We start from the raw sequence: 14,174 nt of genomic DNA, 5'->3' as shown, positions 1-14,174 counted from the left end.
GAGATTCACTTGGGACTTACAGTAGCCAGGCTGCTGAGTTACAGGACTGGGAGTTTGAGAAGAGAGATTCACTTGGGACTTACAGTAGCCAGGATGCCAATATACGTACTCAGGAGTTTGAGAAGAGAAACTGGATGAGTGAATATGGCGCCAGCAACAAGAGAGATGCCAATTGCCTGGAAAGAGCCTTGGAAGAGAGAGACCTGAGTGGTGTGTTCAATGTGGGACACTCAGAGCATCAGGATAATGAGTTTGGGAAGAAAGATCAAAGAGACAACTATTGCTCTAGAGAGGCAAACAGGGAGGAGAGGTTGGAGAAAGAACCAGAGGGCTTATATGGCCCTAATACTTCCAGTTTACAGGACCAAGAATTTGGGGAGGGAGACTTGAGCCACTGGTCCAAGAGCAATAACTCTAACCATCAGGGAGAATTTGGGAAGAAAGACCAAGCTGGGACCTACAAGAGCAATGATGTCTTCCGCCAGTCCAGGGAATTTGGGAAAAAAGACTGGCCTAGTGAATTTGGCCAACGAGATATAAGTCAGCTGGAGAGGGAATTCAGTCTAGGAAGACGGGATTGGACCAGTGACTTCCGAATTGAAGGCACAGACACGAATGACCAATTTGGTATCATTGGGACCGATCGGGGGAACTGCTCAGGCCTGGCCATTCTTAGTGGCTCAGATACGATGGGAAGCACCAACTTTGTGTCACCTGGGAAGATTATGATGGGACAGACACAATGGACTGATGATCTAGGCCTCAGGAACTTGGATGTATCTGGTTGTGTGGGGTCGGAGGGATCGAGTGAGGTCCGAGAGCATGGGGTTGGACAGACTGATTGGTCCTCTGACCTGGTCTTGAGACACTTGAATATGCCCAGTGGCTTAGGGGATGGAGGGCCTGGGGAATCCAGGGAGTGTGGAGTAGGACAGAAAGATTGGACCCCAGACCTTGGACTGAGGAACATAGATGTCTCAGGGGTTATAGAGTCAGCAGGGCCCAGTGAGGCTAGAGAGTGTGGGGTAGGACAGACGGACTGGGTTCAAAGCCTTGGAACGAGGAATGTGGATGCACCCAACGACATGGAACCTGGAGATCCTCTTTTGTCAAGGGAGCATGGAGTAGGACAGGCAGACAGGACACCTGACCTGAAGCTGAGAAACACAGATCTGGGGACAGGAGGCAACCTCAGAGAGCACGGTGTAGGACAAATGGACTGGACCCACGAGCTGGGGTTGAGAAACGTGAATCTATCTAGTCCCCTGGAGTCTGGGGGTTCCACTGAAGCACGAGAATGTGGCGTTGGACAGATGGACTGGCAGACTGATTTGGGCCTCCGGAACACTGATCTTTCCGGTAGCTTGGATCTTAGAGGTCTAAGTAAAGCCCGAGAGCATGGCGTTGGCCAAATGGACTGGTCTGATGATGTGGACCTTACAAGCTCTAGTTTATCCAGTGGCTTGGAAGCCAGGGAGCCTTCAGAAGCCCGGGAGCTGGGAGTCGGAGAGGTGAGCCAGCCTGGCGTTTCGATGAGCCAATATGGCGGTGACTCCTCACAGCGCTCAGAGAATAGTGTGTCTGATGTCGGGATGGACTCAAGAGAGACCACAAACTCAGGAACCAGGTAAGGGAGGCCCAGTCCAGGGCAGAGTGGGCTCTGTCACACTTGCCCTGGAGTTCAGGTGGAGATGTGAAGGCCTACCTACCAAAGATTTTTTGTCTTCCCCGCCATACCACTCTTTTCTAAAGATTTTATTGTATCTTTCTCCTAGTTTGGGAGAAGTCAAAAAGGGTTATGACATGATTACAAAGCACAGAGTGTTTAAGATAACAGCAAACATTTATGTGGCGATTTAAGATTTGCAAAATGCTTTACAAATAGAGTCAGAGGTCCAGAGAATGAACTGATTTACCCAGGGGCCACCAGGTAGGAAGCAGATGAACCTGGATTCAAATTTGGACCCTGGGGTTTTCTAGCGCATGCTAGGCCACCTCAGGCAGGGGGCTAGATCCATGGAGGCACTGAGGGTTAGGGTTAGGGTTAGGGTTAGGGTTGGAGTTGGAGGCATGCCTTGCAACATCCCTGGGAGGTAGATACTATTATTATCCCCATCTTGCAGATGATAAAACTGAGGACGATAGAGGTTAATTGACTTATCCAGGTTTTACCCAGCTAATAAGGATCTGAGGGTGGACTTGAATTCAAGTCGTCCTGGCTCCGGGACCAATGCTCTACCCGCCACCTAGCTGCCTCTAAGATAAGATGTTCATATGTTGCTACCCAATATTTAGTCTCCTAAAATGATTTCATAAAACTTTTCAATAAGAAGAATTTTCTGTAAAACTTCCCACAGTATCAGGTCATAGAACACTTGGGTATGTCAAGGCACCCATTCAAGTGTATGCTGTATTTTGCCTCCAGTGGGGCATAGCCACTTTGATGTAAAGGAAGGTGGTCTTCCTCTTAGGGACTTTGATATGGAGGTTGGTATGTATCTATCTGTCCTAAGTAGGTCCCCAAGCTCTGAGAATAAAGAGAATATTGGCTGTGGTGGACATTTCATTCCTGTAGAGGTGAGAAACTGGAAGCCTCTTGGCCTACTTCTTCTGGAGGCCCTGGGCAGAGGAGTAAAAAGCAAATCCAAAGATTGGGTGCTGGAAGGAAGTTGAAACCTGGCTTCTCCTGACCTGGTGACCTGGGGTCCCAGAAGTGAGCTCAAAGAAAGGTTGCTTCTTTACTGAGAGGCCAAACCCGGTTATTTTTGAGTAGGTCAGATTGGGCAGAATATACCGTCGAGTCACAAAACTAACCGAATGTTTTCAGATATGAAAAGGGTATAGATTTTTAGGTATTGCCTGTGTTTTGCTCTCCCCCTCCCCCACATTTTTGTTTTATCATCTCTTGGTGCTGCCGCTTACATTGTTAATGGTTTCTAAGTTAGGATGGAGTAGGAGCTGGGTCAATAAGTGTTAGGATGCAGTGCCTGGCGCCTCATCGGTGCTTAGGCCATGATCTCGCAGGATTCTGGTTCTCACATTTTTCCACAATGGTAGAACCCTTCAGATGAAACAAAGCTTTAGCAGAAGATTTTTAGTGAAATCTTCTAAAGTGATTCTCTTTAGTGCCTGTTAACAAACAACATAAGGCTCTTTTTAAAAAAATACAAACAAAAAATGTGGGGTGTTTCAAGGTACTTTGCACCGAGTTTGAGAAACGTCGTATTAGGAGATAGAGGAAGGGATAAGAGGAGAAGGAGGACTGATGTGAAGGGTTGGCGGTATGGGACACCGAGGGATGGCCACAGGAGGCTCTGAGGAGGGGTAGGCAGACACAAGGAATTGGAGGCTAGGAAGGACAGGGTGAGAGATCTGGGACAGGAAGGGGCAGGCAGATAGAGAAGACGAGGGACATGGGGAGGAGGGAGGGAGGGAGAAGTTCTGAGGCACGGGGTGGAGGAGTGCAAGGGCGCTCCATTCCAGCTCTGGCTCTGCCATGACTCGCTGTGTGACCTTTAGAAAGGCAGTTCCCCTCTCTGGGCCTCAGTTTCCTGAGCTGTAAAATGGAGGCCATCCAGTTCTGTGAGTCTTTTGTTGAAGTTAGGGAGAGAAGGCCAGAGTCAGGTCGCTGCTACTAAATCCTCCTCAGCTTTCTCAACTTCCTCAACACCTGACACCACACGCTTCCTTATCAAGACAAAATCTCCATGAAGTAGAACCACGGAACGTTAGAACTTTAGAGATCGCCTACATTTTACCCAGTCTCTTCATTTTACAGATGAGGGAACTAAGGCCTAGAGAGGGAAAGTGATTTGCCCACATTCACAGAAAGTTATGGGTGGAGACGGGATTCGAACCCAGTTCTTCTGTCTGTCCTTGTGGTGCTCTTATACTGCCCCAGACTCCTTGCTCATATCGAGCTCTGTTCTAGGCCCTGCTTCCTGCTCCTTTTCTAAGATTCTAATGGATGTCCTCAGTGCCTCCATGGATCTAGCCCCCTGCCTGAGGTGGCCTAGCATGCGCTAGAAAACCCCAGGGTCCAAATTTGAATCCAGGTTCATTCGCTTCCTACCTGGTGGCCCCTGGGTAAATCAGTTCATTCTCTGGACCTCAGTCTTCTCATCTGTGGAAAGAAAAGAGAGGCCTGAACTGGGTGATTCTTGGGCCTCTTCCAGCTTGCAATCTGTGATTCTCTAAAAAGAGAACAGGGAAGGGGAGAAGGGAGAATGGTGCCTTTTGGGGGGGTGGGGGGCTTGAGCAGATGAGGCTATAGGCAAGGCAACAACTATTTATCATGCACTTACTGTGTACCAGGGAGTGGCAAAGTGGCCCAGTGCATGGAGCACCAGACATAGAGTTCCTCTGGCCTCAGATACTTCCTAGCTGTGTGACCCTGGGCAAGCCACTTCACCCTGTTTGCCTCAGTTTCCTCATCTGTAAAATGAGCTGGAGAAGGAAATGGCAAACCACTGCAGTATCTGCCAAGAATACTCCAAATGGGGTCACCAAGAGTGGGACGTGACTGGGGCAGCTGGGTGGCACAGTGCCTAGAGCACCTGCCCTGGAGTCAAGAGGACCTGAGTTCAAATCCGGCCTCAGACCAGACACTTGACACTAGCTGTGTTAGCCTGGGCAAGTCACTTAACCCCAATTGCCTTACTAAAAAAAAAAAAAAAAAGAGGGCATGAGTGATACACTGAACAACAGCAGTACTATGTACTAGGCTACTCCTGTGTTCAAACTCTGAGGCTACCAGTCCCTGCCTACAGGGAGCTTACATTCTAATGGGGAAGGGCAGAGTGCCAGAGGCAGCCCTCGGGGGAATGAAATGGGGTGGGCATGAAGGGTAGGGCTTGTGATTCCAGAAAGAGGCTGCACTGAACCCAGCTGTTTCCAGCTTTGAGCTCTGTCCCCTCATTTTAAACTTCTCAGGTCGCCTTTCTTTACTGATGTTCAGATCGTCTGATCAGTGTCAGCAATAGCCAGCATTTAGACTTTAGAGGATCATCAGTCTCTGGGTGGAAGGGGCCTAAGGTGCCATTCTCTGCTTCGATTCTTTGATTTCGTAGATGAAGAAAACAAGTCCAGGAGAGGGGCAGGTACTTGTCCAAGGTTCCCGGGGTGGGAAGTGTCAGGGGAACCCAGGTGTTCTAAAATCCAGAGTCACTGGCCTTCATTGTAACATAGTTCAAAGATCCCTTGCTTTATGCAGTGAAGCATCTCACTGTGGAAAGGAACCCAGTGGGGAGTCCATTTGGAAAGTGAGGATTCTGTAAAGCACATGGTTCCCTTTCACTTCATCTAAATACCTGTGTTTGTGCAAGAGTCATACAGGTATCTTTCTGGGGCTCCCCTCTGAGTTAGGAATGGATCTTCCCAGCAAGGACTGAAGGAGATCTAAAGTTGTGCTCGATGCGGACGCAGTCACACCAGGAGTAGGAGATGCTGCCCTGAGCAGAAGGAGCATGTGGCCACCTGAGTCTCAGCCACGTATGCTAGGAGATAGCTCACTGTGGTGAGAGCTGGGCCTTCGGCTGGTGGGTACTGCCCACAGAAGGTTCAGGCCCTGCCAGGGGTGAGGTGGCCCATGTCTAAAGGTCCTTCCCGCTCTGGGGGCTGTGGCGGAACCCGATCATTGCCCTGGTCTGAGTGACCACAAGTCTGAGTTACTTTAATATGCTGTTAGCATCATGAGAGGTTCTGTCCTTCTGTCCTCTTCTCTTTTCACTCTAGAAGACTATCTCCATTTGGGGAATTTTTTTAGGTCCCACAGGCTCAAGTAGCATCTCTATGCAGGGAATTCCTAGCTTAGGATATCCAGCCCTCATCTTTTTCCTGAGCGCCAGGCTTGCATTACCAATTGCCTTTTCAACCTCTTGAATTGATGTTCCAAAGGCATCGCAAACTCAGCAAGTCCCAAACAGAACTCATTCTCTTTGCCCCCCCAAACACTCTCGCTTTCCAAGTCTCTGTCCTACAGTTTGAGGGTACTATCGTCCTCCCAGACACTCCCTCCTTCCCTTCTTCCCTCCCTCAGGAGGCCTTTCCCATTCTCCAGCTGCTCTCTCAGACTGTCTTCCATCTGCTTCGTATATATTTGTGTGGACCCAGTCATTTACATGTCGTTTCCCTCATTAGAATAATAGCTCCCTGACTGTATTTACTTTTCTCTGTGTCCCTGGTGTTTAGATTCAGTGCCTGACACTGGCACATAGGAAACATTTATTAATTGCTTGTTGATAGGCTGAGCTGGGAGGGACTTTAGAATATAATGTCAGAGATAAATTCAAGACCATCTCATGACAGCCATTCCCTCCCCACCCCCCCCCACCCCCCATAAATCACTTAATGGATGAAGCAGGCTCAGAAAAGGGGATTAACTTGCTCAGGGTCACCCAGTGGGTTGGTACTTTTTTTTTTTAATAAAATTACTTATTTTTAGCATTCATTATTTAAAAAAATTGAGTCCCAAATTCTCTCCCTCCCTCCAGTATCTCACCCACTCATTGAGAAGGGAAGCAATATGATGTCAATTAAGTATATGAAATCATGCAAAACATTTCCATATTAGCCATGTTGCAAAAAAAAAAAAAAAAGCAAGAAAAGAAAGAAAGTGAAAAAATATGCTTCAGTCTCTGCTCAGAATTCATCATTTCTCTCTCTCTGGAGGCAGATAGCATTGTTCATCATGAGTGCTTTGGAATTGTCTTGGATCATTGTATTGATCAGAGTAGCTAAATCTTCACGGGTTGGTCAACCTTGTATTATTGCCTTGACTGTGTACAGTGTTCTCCTGGTTCTGCTCATTTCACTTTATATCAGTCTATGTAAGTCTTCCCAGAGTTTTCTGAAACCATCCTGCTTGTCATTTCTTTCTTTTCTTTTTTTCTTTTTTTTTTTTTTTGGGTGAAGCAATTGGAGTTAAGTGACTTGCCCAGGGTCACCCAGCTAGTAAGTGTCAAGTATCTGGTCTGAGACTGGATTTGAACTCAGGTCCTACTGACTCCAGGGTGGGTGCTCTATTCACTGTGCCACCTAGCTGCCCCCTGCTTGTCATTTCTTATAGCACAATAATATTCCATCACAATCATATACCACAACTTGTTCAACCATTCGTCAATCCCCTAAATTTCCAATTCTTTGCCACCACAAACAGAGCTGCTATAAAGATCATTGTATAAATTGTGCCTTTTCCCTTTTCTTTGTTCTCTTTGGGATATAGACCTAGTAGTGGTATTGCTGAGTCAAAGAGTATGCACGGTTTTACAGCCCTTTGGAGATAGTTCCAAACTGTTCTCCAGAATGGTTGGGCCAGTTCACAACTCCACCAACAATGCAAAAACAATCAGTGTCCTAATCTTTCCACATCCCCTCCAGCGTTTGTGATTTGGAAGTTGGTGCTTGTGGCTCGTTGGGCCTCAGCCTCTGGATTGACTGTCTCTAGGGCTGGGATGTACCACTCCTGAGAGCCTGTAGGACAGGCTACAGAATGAAAATGAGCTACTTGCCCAAGGTCAGAGAGGCAGGAAGTGGGAGTGCCTCTGGCATAGAATCCAGTGCTGTTTCCCTGTGTCCGTTGGCTGTCTGTGCTTCTCCAGAATCTACCCCACAGGCCCAGCAGAGGATCTCTCTCTGGCCTTGGCTTCTCTCGGGGTCCAGTGCCTCTGCTGTCTCCCTAAAGCTCACCAAGGATGCCAGTCTGTCTGAGAGCCCTGACTGCGGAAGCAGGAGTTAGGGATTGTGTTCTAGGGCTGGCCACACCACCAACTGGCATTGGGACCCCTACTCTCTGGGGCTCAGTTTCCTCATCTGCTACATGACGGTAGTGGACTTGATGATATTTGGTGGTAGTGGTGGATAGTGTGCTGGGCTTGAAGGTAAAAAGAGCTGAATCTTGCCTCTGACACTTACTGGGCAAGCCATTTATCTCTCAGCCTCTGTTTCCTCATCTGAAAAATGGGTGTAATAATAGAACCTATATCTGTCTAGGTATTGGGTTGCTGTGAGGATCAAATGAGATAATATATGTGAAGTGCTTTGCAAATCTTAAGGTTCTGTGTAAATGATTATTGTTATTGTTATTATTGCTTTATTATTTACCAAGCACCTCCCACAGCCACACCGACTGTTAGATCTAGAAGGGGCTTAGAAATCATTGAGTCCAAACACCTCATTTTCTCGAGGATAAAACTGAGTCCCAACTTGCTTCAGGTCGTCTGTGTTATAAGTGGCCTCTTCCCACAACACTGTGCCCTTGTCCCTCCCAGTAGCCTGTGAAGTACAAGAGCAGGTTTGATTTGACGTGCCCAGGGTGCCAAACCACTTAGGTCCAGATCTGGGCCTGGCACCCAGGTCTGCTGACTGCCCACCCACCCCTCCGTGGGATGGAAGGCATAGGAAGCAGGGCGGGGGGGGGTGGACGGAGGTAGCGGGGTCAGCTTTAGCCCCCTGTGGGCCTTTGAATTCTCCTTTCTCCGTGGGGCCCTCCCTGCCACCTTTCTGTTTGCTTGGCCACCGGGTGGAGCCTTAGGCTGCACGGACGTTCACCTTTCCTGACCTTCCTGGTCACTGCTGTTTGCTTTTCCCCAGAGAAACTGGGCCAAGAGCATGACCCTTATGTCAAGCCTGCCTCCAGCGGGCATTGCTTAATAGCCTCAGTTCAGTCTTCAGCAGACTTCTCTTCTCTCGCTGTGGCCTACCCTGGCTTTGGTTGCCATCAGTCAGCGGCTTGGGGAAAGACAGAGCGGCACGTGTGGCCTCTGTCATCCCTTTCTTCTTGGGCTGCTTGTTGGCTCACGTCCATCCTGGGCACTGAGCTTCCAACTGTTAGTAGCCCTGGACAGGGGACTCTTGTGTGTGTGTCTGAGCACATGCACGCACGTGTATGTGTGTGTGCGTGTCTGAGCATCTGCATGCCTACAGTGCGCATGTGTGCACAGAGAGGATGTAAGTGTGATCTGATCTGGATCCCTGCGAAGCTCATAGACTGCTGGCACCTGGCAACGCCCTTGGAGACCATCTACTCCAACCCCCTCATTTGTGGCCTGGAGAGGCTGAGTGACTTGCCCAACATCATACATGTAGTAAGGGACATATGCAGCATTTGAACACAGATCCTCCAACTCTGAAGCCGGTTGTCACACCAGTGGCCAGCCCCAAGGGCGTCCAGTCCCTTAAGGAAATGATAAACAAAAGCCCCCCTTTACCTAGCTAGGACTTTAAGCCTTCCAAAGTGCTTCTCACAACAAACCTGGCCAGGAAGACGGTGCAAAGATTAGGTTCCTCATGTTATACACGGGGAAGCAGTCTTTGAAGTGACTTTCCTAAGGCCATGTAGATAGTCAGCGTTAGAGCCAGGATTTGAATCCAAACTACACCTGTTGCCCTTTTCTGTGTAAGGTTCTCACTCTTTCTCTGCGTGTTGATGCTGAAAGATTCTGGGGAGTCTGGGCGGGATTGGGAGGAGAATGGAGGAGCTAGGTCAGCATGGGGCATGCTGGCTCTGTCCTCCTGATGGTGTTCCCTTAATTCTCTCAAAACCCTCTTCCCCCACAGCCCCAGCGGGTGCCTTGCCCGGTCTCCACCTTCTGGCTCTCAGGGACTCTTGCAAGACATGTTGGCCACCAGCAATCTCAGAGCATCTGCTGGCAGAGAGAAGGCGGCCTCAGGCCCCAGGGGCCAGTTGGAAGAGGAGGAGGAAGAGGAAACAGTAACAGATGATGATGACGAAGAGGAGCCGGGGCTTAGAGGGGACCCTCTGCCTTCTTGCAGGCCCCAGCCCGATGGCGAGGCCAGCCGGACAGAGGAGATGGACGGCAGCTGGGCCTCCCAGGGGGACGGCCCAGCTGCCCCGAGGCTGCTCCCAAGCCCTCCCTCCGAGTTGTCTAGCCAGGACTTCTCCTTTATAGAGGTCAGTGGATGGCAGAGCTCTGGGCTAAGGTCACTCCGTGGGGGCTCTCTAGGTGGGAAGGATCTGCTGCCCGTGGCTGGGGTCAGTTAAATTCTAAATATCACATCAAAAAATTCAAGTCAGCAGATACTTGTTAGGTGCTCACTGTTTGCAGTGCCCCGTTAAACCCTCCCTGAGCCTCTTTTGGGGATCCCTAGAGGGCCCAGTGTGTACTGGTTCTGTGAGTGTGCAGAGTGCTGCTGGTGGCCTTGGGCATGGGCAGAAGGGCTTATTCCACAGGAGGCCATGGATTTCAGGACTTGAAGGGGCCTTAAGGGCATCTCATTAATTCTCTCATTTTACAGCAGAAAAGGCCAAGTCATAACATTTGTGTGGAGCCCAAATGCTGGGTCACTGGTCCCCAGTCCAGGCCTTTCCCCTCCAGCACAGATGGGTTCGGGGCGGGGGGGGGGGGGGGGGGGCCCCCCCCCCCGGTGTTCCCCGCCCGGGGGGGGGGGGGGGGGGGGGGGGGGGGGGGGGTCAGGGCCCTTCCACCTGTTGTTTCTGTAGCTTTTAGGGGTATCCTGGTGGCTGGGGAGGTAGGGCTGGAGATTGCCGGGAGCAGGTCTCCAGCATCAGGGCTGCACATGGCCAACTAGGAGAGGGCAGGAGGATCAGATTGGACCAGATCTGGGCCAGATGGTAGACTGAGGCAGGTTCAGGTGCCCTTGTTTGGTTCTAGGACACAGAAGTTCTAGACAGTGCCATGTATAGGAGCCGTGCCAATTTGGGTCGCAAGCGTGGGCACCGAGCCCCAGCCATCCGGCCTGGGGGTACCTTGGGGCTTTCAGAGGCTGATAGTGATGCCTGGATCTTCCAAGATTCCACAGGTAGGAAAACGGGGCTGGGGGGAGGGGGTGGAGCAGAGCCGGGTTTCCAGCTGGGGCCGGATTGCTGATGGACAGCATAGAACAATGCTAATCACACTTGTGTTGTACTTTAAGGGGGACTCATTGCCTTCTTCAGAACAATTCAGCAAACTCGGTAGGTTAAGGATCAGTGCCCCCATTTTTACAGCTGACAAAACTGAGGCACAGGCAGTTAAGTGACTAGCCCCATCTGATGGCTAAAGAGGCAGACCCAGAGAGGCAGCTGGTGCGTAACAAAGCCCGTCTTTGGACCTGGCTTCCGCCTCCCAAGTCCCCTCCTCCTTCCATCACACCACCCGGTCTCTGGACACCAGTTAACCTAGGACCCGAGGTGGAGACTGGGGAGGGTTCATTGAAATGACTGGGTGTAGAGGACAGGGCCCAGAACTTTAGCCGTGAAAAGGATGCCAGTGATTCGGGGCTGAGCCAGGGCAGACCTGGGCCTGCTGTCGGGCGCCCAGCACCTCTGCCCATCCCAGCCGTTCTCCTCCAGAGCCGCGGGCATCTCGGGCGCCGTCTTCAGATGACGAGGTGGTAGAGGAGCCTCAGAGCCGCCGGACGCGGATGTCCCTGGGAACCAAGGGCCTGAAAGTCAACCTGTTCCCTGGCCTGAGTCCCTCTGCTCTCAAGGTACCAGCGGCGCCCCACCAGGCAGGGCTGGGGGGGCCGGCTGGGCGGTGGGCTGGAGGCTGGGCTCAGTGCTCAGCCGGAGCTACAGGCGGCGTGATCAGAGAGGGCATCCCAGCTAGGTTGTCCCCGTTGTCCTGGCTGTTCCCTTCCGTCGCCATCCGTGTCACCTGTCTGTCTGTCCAGAGTGTGATCTGGAGCTGGACCGTTTAATGCAACCTCTTCAGTTTACAGATTAGGAAACTGAGCCCAGAGAGGTGAAGTCACTTAGCCAAGGTCACACAGCTAGTGTCTGAGCCCAGATTTGGACTCACATCTGACCTCAAGTCCAAGGCCCTGCTATACCAGGCTGCCTGCCCCCACTGGGCTTTCTCTTTCCCCTTCTCTCTTCTCATTTTGTTCTTTTTCACGGGCTCCCTTTTCTGCTTGTGACTTGATCTTTTGAAACACAGGCTAAGCTGCGTCCCCGAAACCGTTCAGCTGAAGAAGGGGAACAGGTCGAGAGCAAGTCAGCCCAGAAGGAATCCGCCGTCCAGCGCTCCAAATCCTGCAAGGTTCCCGGCCTAGGGAAGCCCCTCACGTTACCTCCCAAGCCAGAGAAATCCTCAGGGTAGGTGGAAAGAACCTGGGGATCTTCCCATGCAGGAGGACCTGCCCCCCGGCCCTCAGCCATGCAGAAGGATCCCTGTGAGCTGCTTGGTGACTTAGAAAATCACATATTTACATTATCTGTGTCTTAGGGTAGTTTTGTTTTGTTTAGTGTTTCCCAATGACATTTTCATCTGGTTTGAACCCCACACAACCCCTGAAGTGCACCCCCAGCTTGGCTGGGTAATACTTGTGCTCTCTCCGAGCATCCTCTCTTCCCAACCTAAGCTTCCGTTTCACCAGATCCACACTAGCTCTTCTGCCTTTGCATCTGCCTCTGCCTGCATTCCCTCTCCCCATTTCAGCTCGAGGGGACGTCCCTCTCTCTGAGAGGAAGTGACATGGGCTGACGACATCAGCCAGAGGCAAAGCCTAGACTCACATCCCTTTCCCTTGACCTTCCGTCCCATCCCAGTGCCTGCTCTTCTGTCTGGTGGTTTGGTGGCCACCCCACAACCCCAGGTCCTGCCCGGGAAAGGCTCGGGGGCTCACTCTCTCCTTGTCCGCCGTCTAGGTCCGAAGGTTCATCACCCACCTGGCTACAAGCGTTGAAGCTGAAAAAGAAGAGGGTCTGAGGTGACGCTTCAGAGGTGAGCAGGGGTCCCTGTTGCTGCACAGGGCTGCCGGGGCCAGGGCTTGTGCTCACCCCGACCCCTTCTCCTGGGACCCAGCCAGACCTTGGCCTCAGCCAGAGCCTCTGGGGGTCTGGGGCCTTCCCGGTGTCATGCTGAAGGATCTGGTCCTTGTGTGGCCACCAGAGGCCTCTAGGATTTGGCTGCTGTCTGATGGCTCTGAAAGCTCCCTGCAAGGGCGTTTGAGGAAGACCTCCCCAGGAGTGGAGGTGGACCCCGAAGGTTTCCCAGAATCCATGCCTCTGGCCCGTCTTCACGCTGGTCATCAGGAACGTTTCCTGGCATGCATCCTGGTCTCATTATCTCCCTTCCACCAGACCCCTGCTGGGATGCAGCGTGGGGTGGGGGGTGGGAATGTTGGAGGGCAGTCTGGCCCAGGGTAGCCTGGCCTAGTAAAGAGTAGAGAGGGCATGCCCTGCCAGGCTGCCTGCAAAGCTTTGGGGTTCGTGCTGTCCCACAGCAGCAGGGACTTGTGGTCTGCATCAAAGGAGAGATTGTAGATGGAGTGGACTGAAGAGGTCATCTGACCTACCCCCTCATTCTTCCAAGATAGAAGCTGGGGCCCTGATCGAGTCAGTGACTTGCCCAGGGTCTCTTCACACTGAGGAAGTCACAGCTCCTTGAGTTGCCATTAGTACTGGCGTCACCTGTGACGCCAATCACAGCTGGTGTTTCCAGAGGAGGAGACAAGCCTGGAGCCTTGTGGTGACAGAGGGCTTAGCATCCAGTTTGCAGGGACGTGAGGACGTCCCGTCCATCTGCCGGGAGCCAGCTCTGCCCCCAGTAATAGCCTCTTCCTCTTTCGCTCACAGGTGGTTCCTGTCCATCCTCTGAAGCAGCCCGGCCCTGTAAGGCCCTGGACCAGGGAGGAGGGCTGGAGCCTGGGCTGTGGCCCCGCCCCCAGGCACATTTATGCACTTTGTATCCCCACCTCCTTCCCCGCCCCTCCTTGGGATGCAGTCAGTAGAGTGGTTGCCGGTGTTGGCCCCCTCCCTCAGGCCCTCTTCCCCCCGCCCCTTCTTCCTCGCCCCGCACCCACCTTTGGGTTTTCTTTTGATACCACTTTATAACATTTTGATAAAAGCCTCTGATTTTTTGTAACGGGCGGTGGGCCGCCCCCTCTCTTCCCCCCAGGAGCCCTGTGGAGACCAAGGACGTTTTGTCACTTCAAACAATAAAGTTTTTTGGGGATTGGTGGTGTAGGCCCTGCTGTGTGTGGGTTCAGGCCCCCCAGAATCCAAGCAGCACACCTGCCCTGGGGAAGGGGTGACTGCCTGGGCATTAGGCTCAGTTCGATTCGGTAATCATTAAGGCCCTGTGCTGGGTGCTGGGGATACAGGCCCTGCCCTCCTGGAGCTTACAGTTATTGGGGGAACAAAGCTGAGTGTGTGCCAACACCAGGAGATGTGTCCAAGAGACATAGAGACGGGAGGATGAATGGGACGACGA

At 51.8% G+C, this 14,174-nt stretch overlaps 1 protein-coding gene across 1 annotated transcript in view; it reads left to right on the top strand.

Annotated features, from left to right (window-relative positions):
• Positions 1-13,916, top strand: part of TNKS1BP1 (tankyrase 1 binding protein 1) — a 23,535-nt gene extending 9,619 nt beyond the window's left edge. Inside the window, 7 exon segments of the mRNA XM_027860254.1 lie at positions 1-1,627; positions 9,556-9,910; positions 10,632-10,779; positions 11,312-11,448; positions 11,898-12,055; positions 12,608-12,683; positions 13,538-13,916. The exon segment at positions 1-1,627 is cut by the window's left edge and continues 10 nt beyond it. Coding sequence (XP_027716055.1) covers positions 1-1,627; positions 9,556-9,910; positions 10,632-10,779; positions 11,312-11,448; positions 11,898-12,055; positions 12,608-12,668 — 2,486 coding nt within the window. The 3' untranslated portion in view covers positions 12,669-12,683; positions 13,538-13,916.
• Positions 13,917-14,174: the final 258 nt, after the last annotated feature.

Source organism: Vombatus ursinus, unplaced genomic scaffold (genome assembly GCF_900497805.2).
Source record: "Vombatus ursinus unplaced genomic scaffold, bare-nosed wombat genome assembly UNPS02014177.1, whole genome shotgun sequence".
NCBI classification, from domain to species: Eukaryota; Metazoa; Chordata; class Mammalia; order Diprotodontia; family Vombatidae; genus Vombatus; species Vombatus ursinus.
This window is presented reverse-complemented; position numbering and strand designations above follow the sequence as displayed.